The 24,019-nt window shown below is 36.6% G+C and overlaps 1 protein-coding gene across 5 annotated transcripts in view; it reads left to right on the forward strand.

Annotated features, from left to right (window-relative positions):
- Positions 1 to 24,019, forward strand: part of CDK8 (cyclin dependent kinase 8) — a 98,885-nt gene that overhangs the window by 43,356 nt on the left and 31,510 nt on the right. For 3 of the 5 annotated variants that reach the window (XM_068526807.1, XM_068526805.1, XM_068526806.1), the window contains exons 2-4: positions 2,101 to 2,176; positions 14,013 to 14,123; positions 18,128 to 18,268. In XM_068526807.1, coding sequence (XP_068382908.1) covers positions 2,101 to 2,176; positions 14,013 to 14,123; positions 18,128 to 18,268 — 328 coding nt within the window. Of the gene's footprint in view, positions 1 to 2,100; positions 2,177 to 14,012; positions 14,124 to 18,127; positions 18,269 to 24,019 lie in introns of those variants that run through there. The other 2 variants (XM_068526808.1, XM_068526809.1) reach the window with 2 other exon arrangements.

A 24,019-nucleotide genomic window follows, 5' to 3' on the forward strand; every position in this document is an offset into this window, starting at 1 on the left:
TACTTAACATAATCAAGTCTCTTACATCTTAAAAAAAATTCTTTAACCTTGTGTATTACTCCAGCTGCTGCCTTATTTTATCACCTTCAAAGAATTACCTACTTCTATTGTCTCAGTTGACTTATGCCCCATTCATTCCCCAGCCTTCTGCAGTATAGACTGCCAGTACGTCACTGCGACTGTTTTTGCCTAGTCCAGTATCCCCTGGTGACTTCATCACTGCTAAATCCAGTGGACACTGCTCACTGCTCACCTTGCTAGACTTCTCGGCAGCTTTGGATACTGTTTACTCTTCTGCCTTTTTTGAAAATCTTTTCCTTACCAGTCCTGCTCTTTGGTCTCCCCTCATGCACTCTCCCGGCTTGGTTGACAGTATGTATATGCTGATATCTTCAGCTTTCTCTTGAGCTTTAGACGTGCTTATTCAGCTTGCCATCCCCACGTAGCTGTCTCACAGGTACCAGACTCAGCCTGCACACAGCGGAGCCGTCATCTTCCTGTTCCCTCGGGCCTTTCCTCCTGCTGTGTTTCCTGTTCCGGGGGACGATGATGTGCTGGCCTGTTCCCTGGGGCAGGAGCCATTATGTCCGATCCCATCTCCTTCCTCATCCCCAGGGTTCTGTCCTTTGTGCTGCCGGTCTGCCTTCCGTCGCTCCAGTCTGTCCCCTCGGCAGCAGCCAGCATCTCCCACCTGAGTAGTTTGGACACTGTGGACTTAGCTGGTTTCTCGGCTTCCTGTCTTTATTTACTGCCCCCCAACATTTAAAAGGCCGCCAAAGCAGAGGAGGATTGATATTCTCCTGTTTAAAAATTGTTAACGGAGTGTCTCCTCTTGTTCTTCAAGTATAAAAAGACGTTTATGATCTGGTTCCTAACTATATCCCCAGCCTCATCTCCCGTTGTTTAATGTATGTTCTTCAAGTGCTTTTCCCTCACCTCATGTGCCTTCACACTTTGTTCCCCTCTTACACACACACACACACACACACACAGCACAGTTCTCAGAGTGTGATCTGGGAAGCTCTAGGTGTCCTCAGCATCCTTTCAGAGGGTCTGCAAGGTCAACACTGTTTTCATAGCAGTGCTGTGTTATAAGCCTTTCTTCACACTGATTCTCGCGGGTGTACAGTGGGTTTTTCTCAAAGGTGACGTGGCATGTGATGATGCCATTGCTCTGGTGGATAATGGATGTGTGCTTTTGTAGGCTGTGTTTTTCAAGAGTTCCCATTTTTCAATTCTAAGAGGGTTAATATTGATAGAACAAACAGAACCTCTTCAGGGTCCTTGGTGACATCTAAGCGAGTAAAAGGGTCCTGAGCCCAGGAAGTCTGAGGACTGCCATTCGGGCCTCAGTGAGATGGGATTTCCTCTGAGAAGGCTTTGCCTGGGTCCCCAGGCAAAAGAGTGACTTTTGGGTAGCTCTGCGGTTCGTACTTGCTCTGTCACAGCGTTATCATATTGTCTTGTGGTGGGTTAGTTATCTCTCACCACCAGTAGCCACAGAAAGCTCCATAAAGGAAGGAATTCCCTTGTATCCCCAGGACTTAGCACAGTTCTGGAGACACAGTAAGTGCTCAGTAAACGTATGTCGAGTGAATCCCTTTGAAGGTATTTGGGGATATGAACTATATAACATGTTTTAAATCATAACCATTTTGTACTTTATGAATGATGCATTCATTTCGTAATTTTTTTGACACCCCGATATCCGAATGGGTTTTAAGAGACCAAGTTTTATATATGCATGTGCACACACACACACACACACACACACACACACACACACACACACAGGAAGTGTATACATATTAGAGCAGAAAGAACCTATTATTGGAAGTCAGGAGCTTCATTTCTGAATCTTTCTCTTCTGCAAATAACCATAGAGCCTTGGACAAGTCTTTTTATTCCTTGGAATCTAACTTCCCTCATCAAGTAATGGGATTGGAATAGATTAGCTAAAGTTTCTCCCGTATGAAATTACGTGATTATATGTGAAAGGTGTCAAAGTGTATGTGATTTATATTTATATTTATTTTATTTTATTAAAAATGCACATACATTTAGATTTATCTGTATATTAAAATAACTTTGTTTTTACAGGAAAGATGATAAAGACTATGCTTTAAAACAAATAGAAGGAACCGGGATCTCTATGTCGGCATGTAGAGAAATAGCAGTAAGTGAAGCTCTTTTTATCATCATTATTATCAACTGACTTATGGGTGTCACCTATATAGGTCTCTGATTGTATTTGTCACATATACACATTAATTGAAAGTTGAGAAATATTTTTCGTATCTACTATCTATAGCAAAATATATTTGTTTTTTAAAGAGAAGTGAAGGTGGCATGTAGTTCTAGCAAAAATTTCTATGCAAATTCACTTATTTGGGGTTAAGTAAATCTCAGTTGTTTATACAACTATATATTTTTCCAAAAAATGTCACTAAATAGTTAAGGGTCCAGTTATTCTTATTATTTCATCGAGTGCAATAAAATTTTTTATTATGTTACATGTTAATTCATATAAAATTAATATTTCTATTTTAATAAGATGAGATTAATGTCATTACTTATGAACTTAAAATGAGATTGTTATTTGATTTTCATTGTATCTGTCTGTTCATTTGAATAAGTAAAATTATATACCCCCCCCTTTTTGGAGGCATACCATTGCCATATGGTAATTAGCATCTCATTTTGATTCTGAAGGAAAATATTCTTCATGTTAATGAAGAATAATTTAATAATTTAATAATTATTAAATAATTACTCTTACATTTAAAGTGAGTATTCTCTGAGACTTTACTTCAGCTTTTACTGTTGTGAAACTACGGGTCCAAACTTGCCTTTTCTGTCTTTAATCAGAACATTCTAGAATATATATTGTAATAATCTTTACTTTTTTTTTTTTTCTTAAATCACATTTTCTTTTTTTTTTAATTAATTTATTTTTGGCTGTGTTGGGTCTTTTTTTTTTTTAATTTATTTATGTATTTATTTATTTTTGGCTGTGTTGGGTCTTCGTTTCTGTGCGAGGGCTTTCTCTAGTTGCGGCGAGCGGGGACCACTCTTCATCGCGGTGTGCGGGCCTCTCACTATCGCGGCCTCTCTTGTTGCAGAGCACAGGCTCCAGACGCGCAGGCTCAGTAGTTGTGGCTCATGGGCCTAGTTGCTCCGCGGCATGTGGGATCTTCCCAGACTAGGGCTTGAACCCGCGCCCCCTGCATGGGCAGGCAGATTCTCAACCACTGCGCCACCAGGGAAGCCCAGGTCTTTCGTTTCTGTGCGAGGGCTTTCTCTAGTTGCGGCAAGCAGGGGCCACTCTTCATCGCAATGCGCAGGCCTTTCACTGTCGTGGCCTCTCTTATTGCGGGGCACAGGCTCCAGATGCACAGGCTCAGTAGTTGTGGCTCACGGGCCTAGTCGCTCCTTGGCATGTGGGATCCTCCCAGACCAGGGCTCGAACCCGTGTCCCCTGCATTGGCAGGCAGATTCTCAACCACTGTGCCACCAGGAAAGCCCATAATCTTTACTTTTATTGCTTTCAGCCTTCTGTCTACACAGATATAGGCTGTTGTGACCTGGAGGTATTAGTTTAAATAATATTACTCGTTTAACAGATTCTATACCACTGGGTTTTCAACTAAGAGTCATTTATTGTGTATCATGTTGACAGGAACTAAACCAAGAAGAAGTAAACATAGAACACATAGAGCAAGTCAGGATCCCTGGCCTTAAGTGTTTGCACACTGATGAGGAAAGGCTTATAATTCTTCTAATAATAGGAATGGTGTGCCGAGAACTATGGTAGGAGGGAATAGAGAATGGGAAAAGGGTATATGTATCTAAACTAGAGAATCAAGGAAGGTTTCAGATTTTGGAGGACATGTAAGAATTACCTCCATGAGTGAAGAATAGGAATGAGATAGAGGGCATTCTAAACCAAAGGTATGCTGTATTGGAAATTATATTTCATTTCATTGATAAAATTCTTATACTCTTGTATCTTGAGGCAAGATATCTGTACATTAACTTCAGTTCTGCAGCATCTACTATTCTCTATGTTCTAGTCGGTCTTAAAGAATTAAAATCTGTTGAACTATGGTCAGTGATGTTGGTCATCATGATAGGGATGACCTTCAGAGGGGCAGGGAGGAACCAGAAGGGGAGACAAGGGGGAGCTTTCAGGATGCTATTCTGTTTCTTGGTTTTGCTCTGGGTCTGGTCATGTGGGTTTCACATGTGAAAACTCACTGAGCTGTGCACTTAACGTTCATGTGCTTTCCTCTGTCTTTATTATTCTTCAACAAAAAGTTTTAAAATCAAACAAAACTCCATTCACTTCAGGAACAGACATTCTTAGCTTTTTATCTATGTTGATAACTGTAAATGCAGTTAAGCACAATAAGGAGTATGAAAGCTTATTTTTAATGTACTTGATTGTGGTTCTTCAGCCTAAGGTGAGCAGAAATTTTTAATTTTGATGAAGTCTCATTTACTAGTTTTTTCCTTTTATGACTATTGTTTTCTGTGTCTGGCTGAAGAAATGTCTACTCACTAATTGTGAAGATGTTTCCCTTTGTTTTCTTCTAAAGTCTTACAATTTTGGCTTTACTTCTAAGTCTATGATCTGTTCATTTCATTTCTGTTTGTAGTCTGATGTAATGTTTGAGCATCTCCTCCCCTCACCCCATGTGAATGTACAATTGTAGCATCATTTTTTGAAAAGATTCTTTCCCATTGAATTCCTTTGGCATCTTTGTAAAAAATTAAATGACTGTAAGTGTTGGACTATTTCTGGGCTCTATTCTGTTGCATTGATCGCTTTGTCTATCCTCAGCCAATACCAGATAACTCTACTTTACGTACAGAAGGACTTGAAGTGAAGTGGTATAATGCCGCCAGCTTTATTTTTTGTTGCAGGATTGTTTGGGCTATTTTAGGTCCTTTGCATTAGCATGTACATTGTTGAATTGGCTAGTAATTTTTATTTCTAAAAAATGCCTGCTAACATTATGGTTTGCATCAATTCAGGGAGAATTGAATCTTAATAATATTGAAACTTCTAAGCCATGAAAGTATGTCTTACTTTCATGGCTTAGAAAGACATACCTTTCCATTTTTTAAGGTTTTTAAAAAATTTCTCCCAACAATGTTTATAGTTTTTTAGTGTGGAGGCTTTACACACTTGTTAAATTCATTCCCAAGGATTTTATGTTTTCTGACATTATTATACATGGGATTATTTTTTAAATTTTGTTTTCCACTTGTTTGCTTCTGTATTTGCTTCTGTATTCAGAATTGATTTTTTAAAAATATTTTATATTATATAAATTATATTTCTAAATTCACTGGTAGGTTTGGTGATGTCTTTGGGATTTTCTACATAAATAATTATGTCATCTATGAATAGGAATAGTTTTACTTCTTTCTCTCTTTATGCTTTTGATTTTTTCTTTTGCATTGGCTAGAGCCTCTCAGAAGATGTTGAATGGTGGTGAGAGCAGGCATCTTACTTGTTCCCAGTCTTGGGGGAAAGCAGTGTTTCACCATCAAGTTAAATGCTAGCTATAAGTTTTTTATAGATACCATCAGTCAGGCTTAGGAAGTTCCCTTCTATTTTTTTGTAAATGGTAATGAATTTTATCAAATGCTTTTTTTCTACATGTCCTGAAATGACTTTATAGTTCTTCTCTTATTCTGTTATATTGGTAGACTACATTGATTAATTTTCTAACATTTATCCAGTTTTGCAGTTTTGAAATAATCCCTGCTTGGTTATATATCACTCGATTTGATTTACTAATGTGTTGCTGAGGAATTTTAGGTCTTTTGAAGAATGTTAGCCTATGATTATCATTCTTGTAATGTTTTTGTCTTTGGTATCGAAGTTGTGCTGTCCTCACGGAACAAGTTAGGCAGCCTTTCTTCATCCTCTGCATTGACAGAGTTTCTGTATGGCTGGCAGTTATTCTTCCTTGAATGTTGGACAGAATTCACCGACCAATATTATTTCCTTAATAGATATAGAGCTCTTCACATTTAATATTTGGTCTTGTGTATGATAAGTCCTATTTTTTATGTAATTTGTTCATTTTGTTTGTTATTGAATTTATTGGCACAAAGTTGCTAATAATATTCTCATTATCTTTTCACAAATGTGGCTTCTATAGTGGTGTCCCTATTTCATTGTGGACTTGGTAATTTGTGTTCTCTGTCTGTATCATTGATTTTTGCTCTTATCTTTATTATTTCTTCTACTTACTTTTGGCCTGCATTTCTTTTTTATCTTCTTCTTCTTTTTTTAAATATTTATTTATGTATTTAGACTGCACCAGGTCTTAGTGGCGGCACGTGGGATCTTCGTTGTGGCATGTTTAGCTGTGGCATGCAGACTCTTAGTTGCGGCATGTGGACTTCTTAGTTGTGGCATGCGTACTTCTTAGATGCGGCATGCAGACTCTTAGTTGCGGCATGAATGTGGGATCTAGTTCCCCGACCAGGGATCGAGCCCAGGCCCCCTGCATTGGGAGCGTGGATTCTTACCCACTGGACCACCAGGGAAGTCCCTCTTTTTTATCTTCTTAAGGTGGACCGTTAGGTCATTGATTTTTTAAAACAGTTCTTTTCTAATATAAACAATTAAAACTATAAGTTTGCCTCCAAGTAGTGTTTTACTTGCATTCCACAAATTTTGTCACATTGTATTATTATTATCATTTAGTACAAAATAATTTCCATTTTCTTTGTGTTTTTTTTCTTTTATTCATGGATTATTTAGAAATATATTGTTTAATTTTTAAATATGTGAGGCTTTCCAGATAATTTATTGTTGTCAACTACTAATTTTTTTCTGTTGCGGTCGGAGAAAAGAGACTATATTTTAGCAATATATACTGAAATATTTATAGATGAAATCATATGTCTGAGATTTACTTCAAAATAATTCAGGGTGGGGTGGGAGGAGTGGATATGAATATCGATAAAATGAGATAGGCTGTGAGTGGATGATGATACATGGGGGTAGTTCTATTTTACTGTTCTTTTTACTTTTGAAAATTTTTCTATAATAAAAATTCAAAAGGAAAAAGGATCCCATCTGTCTGGCAAGTCTTCTCAGACCTCTCTCCTCGCATTTATTATGGAAGTCCATTGTCTGAGAAGTCCGGTTTCCCCACCACTCACCTCCATTATTCTCTTACTATCTATACCCAGTTTGTTCCTTTCATAGCATTTATTACAAATTATAATTATAAGGAGTTTCTTTTTATTTGTTTGTTAACTTATTTTCTGTTTGTGGTCCCTACCTCTGCCTGACTGGAATGCATTTCTTCGCCAGTGTGTGCTAGTTCTCACACACAGTCTTTTGTTTAGTAAATAATTGTAAAAGGGAGGGGAGAAGGAAAGAACTCTGAGAATTTCTACTGAAGTTAAGAGCACTGCATGTCTTCATCCTCACTGTATTCTAAGCGGCTTGCTGTGTATTTCCAGAACTTCCTGTGAGTCATGATCCCTTTGGCTTAGTGGTGTTCAGACTTCTTCAGTGGACTGTCAGTGTACCAAGGGGCCGCCTTGTGGTTCAGCTACTGTTAAAGCTTACATCTGCTTTAGCCTAAGCACCTCAGGTTTTTTATATTTTTCTTTAATTAATTTGCAGGAATTCAATTGAAGAAAAGTTTCCACAGCTTAAAAAAAAAACTGAAGTAATTTTGGAATAATTTTACTGATGCTTTTATAGTAATTTCAACTCAACTCTCATACTTAGGGCGTACATTTAGAATTTATTATTTTTGCTATATTGTAAAATTTTAATATTAGAAATCAATGTTATTTTGAGAATATTAGAGGTTTTCTTGCCTATTTCTCACTCACCATGTAAGTGGTATTTATTGACAGGATAGTTTTAAATGCTATTTATTTTTTATTTATTTCTGCTTTTAGAGTTCAGATTAAGTGTGATATTGTATGGCACAGTTAGAATGAATTAAGTTTATGACGAATGATGTTTTAAAACATTTGTATTTTTAGCAGTGAGCTTAGTACTTAGGAAATTATAAGATTTTATTCCCAGTAGAATTAGGAAAACTTAGGTGGTTTCTGTGATGAAAACCATTGTATAAATTTATTTAAACCTTTTTTCCATTAAACATTTTTGGACATAAAACCTTCAAAAAGGCAAAAACACCTTATACGGTGCTAAGAATAGGCATCTGCACGCCATGGGCTCTGTGTGGGGTGGTGAAGTCCATCAGATGTGAAAACTGCTTACCACCCCCAGTGTCTGAGCACCCGCCTCACGGGGTTCCATGGAGCACTTAAGACCCTCCCCGGGTTACCTGAGCTCTCATTCTGGCTTTACCACTTAACTGGCTTGTAGGACCCAAAGCAGGTGACGTAATTTCCCCGTGTTGTAGTTTCCTCTTTGTAGAATGAGAATAATATTTATCTCATTGGGTTTTAGTGCGTGAGGAGCGTAGGTCACTTCTGGGACACAGTAAACCCTGGGTGCACGTTAGTTCCTCAGTCAATGCCAGTTATCACTGCTGCAGCCACAGCACGCGAACTGCCTGCTCACTTGAACTTGTCTGCTGCCAGAGGACTTCAGCGGAAGGTCTCGGCACATTTTATATCCCGGGACCTAGTGCAGCATCTGCCTCAGGGCCTGGCATGTGGCAGGCATTAGCTCTGCTAAATGTAGCCCAGCTTCCTGGTCTTTTGGAAGTGCTTCAGTGTAAATATTTACTTAGAGGCATTTCCCCACTGAGACTCTCGGCTCCATCTCCAATCCTGCAGTGACCCATCTCCCAGCATAGCGTGTTGTACTTACTCAGTAGTGATAGCTATTTACTGTACTAGTTTGCCAAGGCTGCCATAACAAAATACTGCAGACTGGGTGGCTTAAACAACAGAAACTTATTTTCTTACTGGTGGAGGCTATTGCTCCAAGATCAGGGCGCCTACAGAGTTGTTTCCTGTGAGGCCTCTCTCCTTGGTTTGCAAGTGGCCACCCTCTTGTGGCCTCTTCATGTGGTCATCTCTCTGTGCATCTGATCTCCTTTTCTTGTAAGCTCACCATTCAGATTGGATTAGGGCTCATCCTACTGACCTGTTTTTAACTTAATTGCCTCTTTAAAGGCCTTATCTCCAAATAGAATCATTCTGAAGTTCTGGGGGTTAGGGCTTCAACACAAGAATTTTGGGAGGACAGTCCATAACGCTAACCATTATTACTTACTACCACAGTAATAGTACTTACTCACTATTAAAATCATTGCCCTCAAAGACTTAATATTCGACTAATCAGATAGATTTTTTAAAAATAGAAGTGGATTGATTTTTTGATGAAAGCATTGATCTTAGTCCACAGTTTAGAAGCCAAAGGGTGTGTTGTGTGATGCCCTTTAGTTGGTGTATTTTCTTTATTCGTGAACTCAGTTATTCATGTCTTTACCAGGTATTTAATGAGCACGTACCAGGCGGTGTGCTAGAAACTAGCAGTGCAGGGCTGAGCTAGACACAGTGCCTACCATTGTCCAGTTCCTAACCTAGTATATATTTAAAATATCTCTGTCTCTGGATGATGAGGAGAATTACTCCCCCTGGGTGTTAGGCCTTGGGATGTGTTGTTGTTAGACCAAATTACTGGCTTTGTATTCTAGAAATTAATTAATTAATTTTAGAAGCATTTGAATCCTGATTCTAACCACTACCTAGGAATGTGACCTTGAGCAAATTATTTAATCCCCTTACACCACCATTTTCATAGGGTAATTCATGATTAAGTGAGATAGTGCATGTCATATGCTTAGCCTCATACTTGGCACCTAGGAAGAGCTTAATAAAATGGTTGCTGCTCTTTCCTTTTTAATACAGGAGCTAAACCTCATCTTGGAGGTGAGATGGAGGTGACAACTAAGAATAGCTTTATATGTAGGTTTCTAATAATTGGAGAGAGCTTTTGCCAAAGCTTTGGAGTTTGTTTGTTATAATTTCTACCCTGCTGATTTCCAGAAAGGATTTGAAATAGCTGCCCAGCTGAGAAGTGTGTTCCAGTTGTGAGGTAATGGAGAAAACCCTGACCCAGAGCTGACATGCACTTAGGGCTCAGTCCGCTCTTCCAGCCAGCTGGCTGATCTTGGGCGACCCTGAAGTCTAGGCTTTCCTGTATCAGATTCTTTGCCTTGTTTATTAATTAACAAATGGTCAGTTTTAGATATTGACCTTACGTTTCTGAGAATTTGTATATATCTCTGGAGTTTCATAAGTTTGAAATTATATTCGAAAAGCAGAAGTATATAACTTGAATTTAATCTTGCTCCTGAATAAAATAATCATCACTTTCCAGAGAATAATCATTAATATAAATGACTTAATATATAGTCCATTTATAGTCTTTCCTTTGCTGAATTCATTTCAGAGCACCTAATGTATTGTTAACATTACATTTACCTTGATACTTGTTTTGGTGAAAAGTGTTCTTATAAAAGGTACTGAAGTCCTAAGTTCTAAAACCTTGACTTTCTCACATGTCTGTCATGTATTTGGAACACATTTGCAAGGCACTAAGTCAGTTCTAACTGATAGAGACAGAATATCAGGCTTCATGAGAAGTTTTTTCTTGTCATTGTTGCTGTTGTATTTGTTTTTGCATGGTGGGGTGGGAATGCTTTTTTTTTTTTTTTGGAATGCTTTTTAACTTACGGATCATTAGGGCCACTTGGGTTATTAAATGGAGATAAAATAAGGAGATAAAAGATTTTAAATAGAAGAATGTCTTTCTAGGAGATGAGAAAGGTTAATAAACCCATGCAAATGTGTTCTACTTGCAAGTTTCTGTCTGTATAAGCTCTTTATTATTTTGTGAAAAGTTTACAAAATTTTATTCAACTTTCCTTTGTAATTTATAGAAAAAATAGGTACTGTATCTCACAGAGTTACAGATCTTAGTTCTTATCTGATATTTGCTGGTGATGAATGTTGTATTTTCTGTTGTTGCTGTTACAGTTGTCTCTTTGCATCCATGGGTTCGACCAACCATGGATAGGAAATATTGGGGGGGGATTTCCAGAACGTTCCAAAAAGCAAAATTTGAATTTACCATGCTCCAGCAACTATTTACATAGTATTTACATTGTATTAGATATTATAAGTAATCTGAAGATGATTTAAAGTATAAGAGACTTGAGCATTGGGGGATTTTGGTACCCTCCTGGGGCAGGGTGGGGTTGGAGGGTGGTCCTGGAATCAGTCCCCCTCAAATATTGAGGGACGACTATAGATCGTTTTTTAAAAATAATTACAAGCTACAGATTTGTTTTAAGTTTAATTGTTTTGTGATGGCAAAACATAGACAACTAGTAGAATGGGAGAAAATATTTGTAAATCATATATCTGCTAAGGGATTAATATCTAGACTATGTAAAGAATTACACCTCAATAGCAACAACAAAAAACCCAATTCAAAAATAGGCAGAGAGGGCTTCCCTGATGGTACAGTGGTTAAGAATCCACCTGTCAATGCAGGGGACACGGTCCGAGCCCTGGTCTGGGAAGATCCCACACGCCGCGTGCAACTAAGCCCATGCGCCACAACTACTGAGCCTGCGCTCTAGAGCCTGCATATTAGATATTAGGCAAAAGACTTGAATAGACATTTCTCCAAAGAAGATATACCAGTAAGCACATGAAAAGATGCTTATCATTAGTCATTAGGGAATTGTATATCAGAACCACAGCAAGATACCACATCATACCTATTAGGATGTGACTATTACAAAAAGAAAATTTAAAAAGGTAAATAAAAGTTGGTGAGGGTGTGGAGAAATTGGAATTCTCATGCATTGCTGATGGGAATGTAAATGGTAGAACTGCTGTGAAAACCAGTTTGGTGGTTCCTCGAAAAGTTAAACATAGAATTATCATATGATCTAGCAATTCCACTCCTAGGTATTTACCCAGAGAATTGAAAGTAGGGACTCGGGTACCTGTACACCAATGTTCATAGCAGCATTATTCACAGTAGCCAAAACGGGGAAACAACCAGTGTCCATTAGCTGATGAATGAATAAACAAAATGTGGTGTATACATGGAATGGAATGTATTGGGTTGGCCTAAAAGTTTGTTCAGTTTTCCCGTAAGACAGCTCTAGTAACACTGAGTTGTCTTTAACTTCATTAGAAACAATTTTGTTAGATTGTATTGTGACAGCTGTCATATCAGTGTGCATTTTTAAAAAAGCATCAAAATTGGTGAGTTTTTGTGTAGCCATTTTAATATTGAAGATGGAAGAAAAAAAGCAACATTTTTGGCACATTATGCTTTATCATTTCAAGAAAGGTAAAAATGCAACTGAAACGAAAAGATTTGTGCAGTGTATGGAGAAGGTTCTGTGACTGATCGAACATGTCAAAAGTGGTTTGCGAAGTTTTGTGCTGGAGGTTTCTTGCTGGACAATGCTCCACGGTCGGGTAGACCAGTTGAAGTTGATAGCGGCCAAATCGAGACATTAATTGAGAACAATCAACGTTACATCACTTGGGAGATAGCCGACATACTCAAAATATCCAAATCAAGCGTTGAAAATCATTTGCACCAGCTTGGTTGTGTGAATCACTTTGATGTTTGGGTTCCGCATAAGTTAAAGAGAATAAAACTTCTTGAAGGTATTTCCGCGTGCGATTCTCTACTCACACATAATGAAAACGTTCCATTTTTAAAACAAATGGTGACGGGTGATTAGAAGTGGATACTGTACAATAATGTGGAATGGAAGAGATCGTGGGGCAAGCGAAATGAACCACCACCAACCACACCAAAGGCTGGTCTTCATCCAAAGAGGGTTGTGTATATGGTGGGATTGCAAGGGAGTCCTCTATTATGAGTTCCTTGTGGAAAACCCAACGATTAATTCCAACAAGTACTGCTACCAGTTAGACCAACTGAAAGCAGCACTTGACGAAAAGCGTCCAGAATTAGTCAACAGAAAATGCATGATCTTCCATCAGGATAATGCAAGACCACATGTTTCTTTGATGACCAGGCAAAAACTGTTACAGCTTAGCTGGGAAGTTCTGATTCATCCGCTGTATTCACCAGACGTTGCACCTTCGGATTTCCATTTATTTCGGTCTTTACAAAATTCTCTTAATGGAAAAAATTTCCATTCCCTGGAAGACTGTAAAAGGCACCTGGAACAGTTAGTTCTTTGCTCAAAAAGATAAAAAGTTTTAGGAAGATGGAATTATGAAGTTGCCTGAAAAATGGCAGAAGTAATGGAACAAAACGGTGAATACGTTGTTCAGTAAAGTTCTTGGTGAAAATGAAAAATGTGTCTTTAATTTTTACTTAAGAACCGAAGGAACTTTTTGGCCAACCCAATATTCGGCCATTAACAAGCTATGAAATTTTGATGCATGCTACAACATGGATAAACCTTAAAGACGTTATGCTAAGTGAAATAAACCAGACACAAAAGGACAAATACTGTATGATTCTGCTTATATAAGGTACCTAGAATAGGCAAATTCATAGAGACAGAAAGTAGAATAGAGGTTACCAGGGGCTGAGGGGGAGAGGAAAGTGGGGAGTTATTGTTTAATGGGTACAGAGTTTCTGTTTAGGATAATGAAACAGTTCTAAAATGGATAGTGGGGATGATTGCACAACATTGTGAGTGTACTTATGCTTCTGAATTGAAAATGGTTAAAATGGTAATTTTTATGTTATGTATATATTTTACCATAATAAAAACATTAAAACAAAACAAAAAAAGAAACCAGCTAAACAATAGCACCCATACAGACAGATTTACACAGTTATATCTTTTCAGTATCTTTTCTCCACTGATTTTTACTCATTTGTATGGGCATCTCAAAATTGTATGGGTACTTATTAGAATTTTAGGATTGATTGCCGTTAGGTTTGTATTGCCTTTGAATTACAAATGGTATGGGGTTTTTAATGCTATTTTTATGGCAAAGATTTTTAATGAGTCTCCTTTGTTTTGCAGTTACTTCGAGAGCTTAAGCATCCAAATGTCATCTCTCTTCAGAAGGTGTTTCTGTCTCATGCTGATAGGAAAGTATGGCTTCTGTTTGACTACGCTGAACATGACCTCTGGGTAAGGTGAATTGTTGGTGGACATGGAGCCATGGTTTCAGTTGGGGATTAAGAGGGACTGACTGAAAACAATTTTGGGAGCTCATCTTTGTATGAGGTTTACATTTTTAAAATAAAAGTAACTTCCTAGAATGTGGTTGAGGAGTTACCAACACTAGAGTATTGCTTTGTATTTTTACTTTTGGTCATATCAGTTTGACCTTTGTAACGTACTACAGAAAACAAATAGCTCTTCAATATTGTTTCCTAGCTTTAGATTTTTGATAAAATAGAAAAATTAACAGTAATAACTATTTTCTTATAAAATTTAAAAGCAGCATATTTCCTTTGTTTCTGTAATGTAAAGAAATGTAAGATGAGAAGGTGATAGGGAAATGAATATGTTATGTTTGAAGGACTAGATTGAGATCTAATGGGCCTGTCTGTCATTTGTCATGTGACCTTAGGCAAATCTCTTAATGGCTCTGAAGCTATAGTTTCCCCCATCTGTAAAATATAATGCTTTTACTGCTCTTTTTTACAGGATTTTCCTGGAGAACAATTTTGTATTCAAAAGCCTTATAAACTAAGTGTTCTATACAAGTACAGTAGAAAACTTGTTAATCATTTATTGGGTATCATTCACAATTGATATTCAGTATTCTAATGTATTTCTTATTTTCATTGGCAGAAATTCAATATTGTACACACTTGAATTTGGCATATTCTTATATAGGAAGAATTCTTTGTAGAAGAGAGGTCTACTACAAAATGAGATTGTCATGGAAATAGAGTCTGTTGTGGCTTTTATTTTGTTGTGGCTTTTATTTTATGATAAGAATATTTTTAGATCCACCAGACTTTGATTCTCAAAGTCAAGTAATTATATTTATTAGTTTAGCTAATATAACGAAAAAATGATTCTGTATTGATAAACATTATTATAAGCTAAGAATTTAAATTTATCCTGTCTAAATAGGTAAAATACAAACAGCTGACTCAGTATCTTGCATTTACTCAGCAGATTATTTTTAAAATAGGATTTACAGAAGCCTTAGGTAACTATAAAATTTACTCCTTTATTAAATATAACAGCTACATTTTTTTAAAAAAACCTGAAAGGCCATCTTGGGGATAAGATTAATAATATATATAGATGAAAATCTATAATAGGATAGCCCAAATAATTTTGAAACATACAAAACTTATATCCTGATCGGTCTTGGGTGAAGAACATGTTAACACAGATTTCAGTTTAAAAAACAAAACAAGTAAACAAAACCCAGTATTACGTCAAGTTAATTCATTAGCAACTACTTTAGTACTGTGAGATATATTTTTCTGATATTTACTAAGTAATAAGGTCTTTAAATATTTCACTGTGTTTTGCATCCTGTCTATATTTACTAAATTACCGTGGCTGTGCATTTATTGAGCTAAATAAAAGAGAAAACATATGCAAGGGATTATAGTATACTGGCTCAATTTCAAAATCTTCAAAATAATGTATTCTTTCATTCAGCTGTAGTTCATAAATGCAAATACAAAATTTTGAAATAAAACTAGCACAAATCCTAGTAAAACTGTTTAAAAGTAAATTCACCTTCTGAAAATCATTAAATAGTTTTAAACTCTTTTGCTAATTTCCAGAAGTATCCTCATTTACATAATTTTAACTTTAACAGACTTCAGAAACTGAAACTTATTTTGGTGTCATATGCTTTCAGTTTTATAAAAAAATATTTTCATACTGTTTGTAGATTCCTGTTTTCCATGACTAAATGTGGTTTAATTCAAATTATTTTTATAATTTATCTGGAAAGAATTGTTTTCAAATAGAAAATAGACACATGAAATTTTCTCTCTGTTTTATGAAACTATTGTCCAAGGTTCATGCTAGTTGTAAATATGTTTTTCTTTTTTTGTTGGCTTCTGTTCTTTTAAAAGAGATCTAATCTAATCAAATTAGGATTCTGTTAATAAAAATTCATTAAATCAGGGTGGCCAATATTGAATTGAACATTCATCATACTGAAATCTAACATAAAATCAAATTATATAATCCAAATTTATGAGTAAATTTCCAGGCTGGTTTATAAACGTGATTTGTAATAAAACATAGTTGAGCATAGGAGATAGCATTGTATTCACTATGGTTTCTCACAAACTGGTATGTAATATTTAATTGTATATGTAGGTATAATTATGCTTTCACAAATTATACTGTTTGTAATGTTGTGCATATAGTCACCATTGGCTTTATCATCATCTTATTAATACTCATTTAAGCCAAATAAGTACTTTTAATGCTCATTTTAATAAAAACCAAATGATGATTCAGTTTATTAAAACCTATTCTTTATCCATTTTATTTTCTTATTTTAACTTGAATATTGAAATGAATTAGTTGGGGTAAGGCAGCAGAGGGTAAGAAAACAGTTGCAGTAAAAAGAGTCATTTAAAAAAATCACTTAGGTGTTGGTGAAATCTTATGGTATTACATATTGCATATTTATTATATTGCCCTGGAATAAAAATGAAGGTAAAAAATTCCCCCACTGTAGTTTTTTGTAGTTATAAAATATTGGTAAAAAAGTAACATGTAATACCCTAATGAAAATATAACTAAAGAAGTGGTATATGGCATCACTTGATTATCTTACCTCCCCTAAATATTTGTTCCTTTCATTCTTACTCTGGCAGGTTTTAATTTTTTAAAATGTATTTTAATCTTTTTTTTTTTAAGCTCTGAGAGCCACTGGTTCTTCTTAAGGTGAACACACTTGATTGTCACATCATTTCTTAGGATAAGTGACAAACAGTCTAGATTATTAAGAGTTATTGTAGCTCTGTTTTGTTTGCCTTTTCTTAAATACTTTGAAAAAATTACTGAGAAGAAAGTTAATATAATGTAATGCTGCTACTAAAGTATAGATTAATCATACTACATATGTACTGACTGATACCCCTTACCTTCTGAAATATACCTTTGCTTTTTATTTTTTCTTTGGAAGATAAAACTCCTTCACTCATTAGTCATTAGTTATTTCTTACCCATTTTCTACCTCTATATCATAAGAAAGTAGAAATGAAAAGATTAATGTATAATATTAAATATCTCACTCCTCTTTTAATTATTTTTATTAAGTTCAAGAATACGCCTGATATTCCCTCACAAATACTGGTCAGGAGTCTGGCCTTGTGCATATTAGACACAGGCATGTGCACAGTGGTGCACGCAGCAGAGTTGGCTGCAGCTGACTTGTAGATTTTCTTGCAGTTTAAGAGTGCTTTAATTAAAATGAAACCTGTCAAGAGTTTGAAACATTGGATCTTGTTTCTGTTGAGGTACATTTATTTGTAAAATGATTTTTCTGTTTATAAAGTGGTATTGTGTTTACCGGATGTCCACTAACATTATATTGATACCTAGAAAGCTCTGATGGATGTTACAAGGCTGTTTTTTTTTCCTCGTCTGAAGAAGCTTTCATATTTCTAATTATGTCCAGTGTGAATTGGTCATTTACATGTTATTCCTTTGTGCTTGTGTGTACTTAATTGAAATATTTTCCCATTTGCTTTCTTTATAACTCATGTATTGTAAATAGGTACCACATCTATGCTATGTCAACCAGCCAGAACTCTCTCTGTTCTTTACTTTTTTTTTTTTCATTTAATCACTACAGAATAAAAAATACTCTTTTCTTGAAAATTTTCACCAGATAAACAGGGGTCAAGTAACTCTGAAAGTAATTTTTAATTATACTTTAAAAATAAAATCACATTACCTTCTACTTCTCTGTTGTCATCATTTATTTTCTGAGACCGTATCATATGCTTAGGAAATGACATTTTAGCTCTAGTTATTTGGAAAATTTAAGGTTATTTATGTTATCCAGCAGAACGTGAAATTATATTTTCAAATCTTTGGAAATCCCTGAGTGTTTCTTTTTCTGTTAGGAAAATATTATATATCAAACTGTCTTTCCTTTTTTAAGCTTCTGGTGATATTTTTCTTTCTTTCAGCATATAATCAAGTTTCACAGAGCTTCTAAAGCAAACAAGAAGCCAGTACAGTTACCTCGGGGAATGGTGAAGTCACTATTGTATCAGATCCTAGATGGGATTCACTACCTGCATGCTAACTGGGTGTTGCACAGGGATTTGGTAAGTTGAAATGTAGTTAGGTTTAAGCCAGAAAGATGCATTTGGAGTTGGATGATTTTCTAGTTGTCTCTAGATATCAGTGGTATACAGGCCTGCAAACCTTATAGAGGAAGTGGGAATGCTACAGTCTCAGAACTAGCCTAGCCTTGTGCTTTTGTGTAATGCATCCTGCTTCTTGACAAACGTTAAGCTGGTGCTTAAGAGGTGAAAGAGGGCACATTTGTTTTGCTAAGCTTTCGGGGGTTTCTTCAAGTCTGTAAATAACGTATCGGCCTGCTTTACATTGAATATTATATGCCAGACAAACTCTAGAAGTTGGTATATTTATGAGTAACTTGAAAATAACCCTTTGGAGCCTACTGTATCCTAAGTTGTATATTAGAAGAGGAGCGTTCACCTGCTTATTTTTAAACCCACTATGTTAGTAGCAGTCTCTCCGCCAACAGCCTTTAATAGTCATGATTGAGTACATTATTGAGTGCCTTGCCATGTTAAGCTGCAATAAATTTTTACAAATTTAGAAACTTCAGAAACTGACTTTCTTATTTTTATTTCACATGGCAGAATAGTTTATGCCCTTTTTAAAAAAAACCCGTATAGCATTAAATTGGTGATTAAATTGTGCATTGTTCATTAAATCTTCATAGATTTAAATTATGTAAATCTCAAATTCCCCTTTTCCCCTTTCATATTGAGTAATGTAGTAACTCTAGTAAGGTGTGCCTTCATTTCCAACAATTATAAACACAATGCTGGAAGTGATGACTTGGTCTCTAGTCACATGCGTACATTAGGAAAAAACCCCGTCGCCAGCTTGGAGGTGGAGCTGCTCTGCCCCTCACGCAGATATTCTTTCCGGACTGCTCTGTGTTTAATGCATTCAGTCTCTGGCCTTCAGTCAGGTGTTTTAGTTTCTAGTTCTTTCATCTGTCTTCAGTAAATCTCCTTGAAATAAGTTTAGTGGTAGTTATTTTATCTCCAGTTGTCAAATCTAGAAACCATTTAGAGTAGGACCAATAACACATCAGAAATTTGGTTGAAATAACTTTTTCCCTTATGCAAAAAATTTTCCTTTATTTTTAATAGAATTAGGTTATTTTATTTATAAACAATGAATTTATAGAACATAAATATGAAAAATCTTTTGCCTCTTTATGAAGCTGAAAATAAATTTCAGCTTTTAGGGGTAGAGTCAACTTAGGGAAAAACTATTATTACTTTTGAGTTACTGACCTTTTTTATGATTCTAAAAGAATAGAATCTGGTTTTTCCCCATAGAGTTAATTATGCTACGATAACGCTACATTTTCTTTCTAATGTAAGTATTTTCTCATCACTAAAATATGTATGTTCATTAGATGAATACAAACTGATTTTTAAACCAGTATTTAATTTTTATGTTAATGTATAATATACCTGAACTACTCACATTAGTATTAACTACAGTGGTGAAAATAATTTCAAAGTCTGATTTCTTTTGTGTCTCTCTTGGGAGAGCTCTCTCTATTGATACGGCCAGAACAAGTTGTCTTTGGCACAGAGACAGTGTAGAGCAGGTCATCTCAGAAGTCTCTGTTGGTGGCGTACCAGGAGGCAGAGGCAGTGGAGCAGTGCACTTAGGTGCAGGTGGCAGAGGGATGCACTGTCTGTAGCTGATTTAAAAGTAATAATGAAACAGACGAAAAGTAGTTACTTTTTAAAAAATTATTTATTTATTATTTATTCTTGGCTGTGTTGGTTCTTTGTTGCTGCCCACGGGCTTCCTCTAGTTGCCGCAAGCGGGGGCTACTCTTCGTTGCTCTGCGCGGGCTTCTCATTGCAGTGGCTTCTCTTGTTGCAGAGCACGGCCTCTAGGCGCGCGGGCTTCAGTAGTTGTGGCACGCGGGCTCGGTAGTTGTGGTGCACGAGCTTAGTTGCTCTGCGGCACGTGGGATCTTCCCGGACCAGGGCTCCAACCCGTGTCCCCTGCATTGGCAGGCAGATTCTTAACCACTGCGCCACCAGGGAAGCCCATTACTTTTTATTGTTACCGTATGCTGGCAATTCTGAACAGTATCAGTGATAAAATATTCCCATCCACTGAGGCAAACCGCTCCTACTCCTGTACCCCTCTTGATATGCCACTGCTCTCTGTTTAAAAGTGTGTTCATCCAAAATATTTTGTAAACTGTAAGCGGTTGTTTTTCTGCTGCTGCCTCCTTTGACTTTCCCATCTGAAGTGCGGTTTCCTGTACTATCTGTGCGTGACTTCTTAGTGATCTTTCCAAACGTCTGACCCTTCTGTGCATCACAGGCACACTGCACCATCGTCTCCTTAAAATGATAAGCTCTGTCCCAGGCTGGATCTTACTGTTTCAGGTACCTGCCTCTTGAATTATTCTTCAGTTCTTGAAGGAAAGATTCATTATCATAGTTTTTTAAAAAATATGTGCCCACCTTCCTGCCAACTGAAAATTAAATTTTGGAGTTTGATATTATAAAGTTTTTCAACTATAGCTACATAAGATATTCATATATGAAGTAATCAAGTATTTACTCTGAAGAACATTCTTTAGAAGCTGTATGATATGCCTTTTTTTAACCCCTTCTCAAATAGTTATGATTTGCAGATGAGATATTTACCCTATGAGAATGAATATAATTACGAGTTAATTATATTCTTTGCTCCTTTCAGTCAGGTTTAGATGAAATGAGGCGATACCAACCTTAATAGATCTACGTAGATATTTATTTATTTGTTTGTTTATTTATTTATTTATTGGCCGTGCCACATGGCTTTCACGATCTTAGTTACCCAACCAGGGATCGAACCTGTGCCCCCTGCAGTGGAAATGCGGAGTCCTAACCACTGGGACCACCAGGGAATTCCCTACATAGATTTCTCATGTTAATAATTGAGCCAATTGGTTAAGTTGCTGACTTGCCACAAGAAACTTCATATTAAGGTGGATAATTGGCATAGACAGCCTAAAAACATCATTTGAAAATAGCCCAGAATGTTACTGAAGCTTTTGCTTAATAACATTGGCTTTATTATTAATAGAAACACTGACTTGAGATGACAGAGTTATGAAGTTCTTTGATATATACAGTTGTTATTTAATAAATGAAGATTAATCTTGTCAGTACTAATCATTATGTAGTAGCAGACCGGTAACTGGGATGTGTCATCCTTGGCAGGAAGTGGAGATCTAATAATGCTGGAACTCTTGTTGGGCTGAAGGTGGTAATGTGTACACATGTGTGGATGTTTTAAGAAAAATGGGCTAGAAAGGAAGAACATTCAGTATTTATTTGGTGAGATAATTTATGAATCCAAAGTAAACTTTTTAGTTTTAGAGCATTAAAATATGTATGTATAAGTTGGTTTGCTTATACACTTAATCTGTTTGCTATAAGTAGAGAGAAATAAAAACAGAGGTGTGTGTAAGTTAGCTATGTTGTTTCCTTTGACTACACCCTTCTCCTTTCTTCTTTATTCTCTCCTTGGAAGTGAAAAAATCGTTTGACTAATAGTCTGTAGTCCTGGTTCTGGCATTACCATCTGTATTAATCAGCGTTCTCCAGAGAGACAGAATGTGTATATTTAGAGAGAGTGAGGTTTCTTTTAAGCAGTTCCCTCAGGCAGTTGTGGAGGCCTGGTTAGTCAGAATCTGCCGGGTAGGCTGGCAGGTTTGACAGACCCAAGGGAAGAGGTGTAGTTGAGTCCAAAGTCAATCTGCTGGCAGAATTCCTTCTTGTTCGGGGAGGTCAGTTTGTTTTATTAAGGCCTTCACCTGATGGATGAGACCCACCCACGTTATGGAGGGTAATCCCCTTAACTCAAAGTCCACCCATTTAAATGTTAATCTCATCCAAAACCACCTTGACAGAAACATCCAGAATACTGTTTGACCAGATACATAGGCACTATGGTCCAGCCAAGGTAACAGATAAAATAACCATCCTATACAAGTCGGTTAACCAAGACACAAGTTAAGGTAATGTGAGAAAAGGTATTTCTGGGTCATGTCGTCCATCCATCCCACCCCACCCCCGTTATCTGCTGTTTATATAAAATAGGAGTGTTCTGTTGGGTTAAGGAATATTAAGATTTTTTTGCCAGATACCATAAAGAGAAACTAAGTGTGAAATATTATGAAAGCTTCAAATAAAGATATGTTTTAAGTGACTCAAAATGAGGAAAGGTTTGAAGTCTGTTAGCCTGATTGTATTGAGTTTGGTGATTTTTTTTTTGAGCCCAGTCTATTAAAAATTTGAAGCACCAAAATCATATTCGATACTTTTTGTGTAGAAGCTAAGTTTGATTTTGCAGTAGTGACTGAACTCTTTCCTGTGAGAGGTAGTCCTCCTGGATTGAGTTAAAGCACACGGACAGAGTGTGAGAAGTTCTCACTAACAGTGACTCCATTGTGACCTGTTTGAGGACATCCAGCCAGTTTACTCTATCTGGCCTCTTTCAGTAGAACTGATTATTTTTTGTAAGACTTACTCAATTTAGGAATGGTTTTCTTGTGCAATCGTGAAATTTCAAACTCAGTTAATTTTTCTTTTCCTGGGAAAAATTCTGTGATAGATTAAGAATTTGAAAAACACTTGTCAAACGTATGCATGCTGGTGTTAGTGAACTGGAGATTAAAAACACCGCTATAGTCTGGCTCCAGTCTCCTTTTTTTCTTTTCTCTCTTTTCTTTATAGTTATTTTCCAGCCAACCCAGAGGTTTCCCTGCCTTCCTGAATCCCTGCTCCCTTCATCTCCAGCATCTGAAATTCTATTCATCCTTTAATAAAGCTCTGCTCCTGCTACCTCATCAGTAAAGTGCACCCCCTCCTCCACCTCCACTCCCCAACTCCCACCCCAGTCACACTAGCTGGGAGTGAGAATGTATACTTCTACACCCTGTAGCAGTTACTTTGAACTACCCCTGGGGCACTTGCTAGTTTTGGTAATTGTATGTCCTCTGTTTGATGGTAAGTTCCTGAGGGCAAAGACTGACTTATGATATGTTTGTATCCTGCCCAGCGCTTAGCAAAATACACATTAATGTATACAGTATTGCTTATATTTGTTGAATGAATGAACTAGCCCATTTGTAACAGAAGCAAAGTGGCCTACAAGGTTATTCTCCATAGCTTATCTCTGATATTACCTGATGCTGGTCAGTATCTACGACACACAGAGACTCTGCTGCTTTTCTTCCTTTTACTCCCTCTTATCTCTGCTGTGATTCAGTGCAGTGGAACAGTGCAGAAAAAGTTCTTTTCTATTCATACTACATTTTAAGTCCTTTCAGCATCCTTCCTCTTTCCACCTAAAAGAGCTCAGCTCTTAGCAGTCAGTTCAGAGACCATTCAGCTTATGATACTGATCTGTTGACCTTTTCCATTGCACTCTCCCTCTACCCCATATTTTTGTTCCGCCCACTGAGACCTATTTCCTGGCCCTTTGTCTGTTTGTTCTGATGTTCTTCTCTTCATGTCATTTATTTTTTCCAATTTTTTTCCTTTAATCTTAAGGGTCGACCATTTCCATCATAGTTCGTTTACATCCCTCACTTTTTTTCAAGAACGTCTTAAAGTACCTTCTGTGTGAATTATTCTTTAATTGTAGGTGAGGGGGCCATACCTCCCTTCTCCTATACATCCCAGCTGCTCTGAACTTGCAGCTCTCATGTTTCACTTTAATAATACATTTAACTGACCAGTTCATTACTAATCACAATGTAAATATTTTAATTTCTAGCTAATAGT

This window comes from Eschrichtius robustus, chromosome 18 (assembly GCF_028021215.1).
Source record: "Eschrichtius robustus isolate mEscRob2 chromosome 18, mEscRob2.pri, whole genome shotgun sequence".
Taxonomy (NCBI): Eukaryota; Metazoa; Chordata; class Mammalia; order Artiodactyla; family Eschrichtiidae; genus Eschrichtius; species Eschrichtius robustus.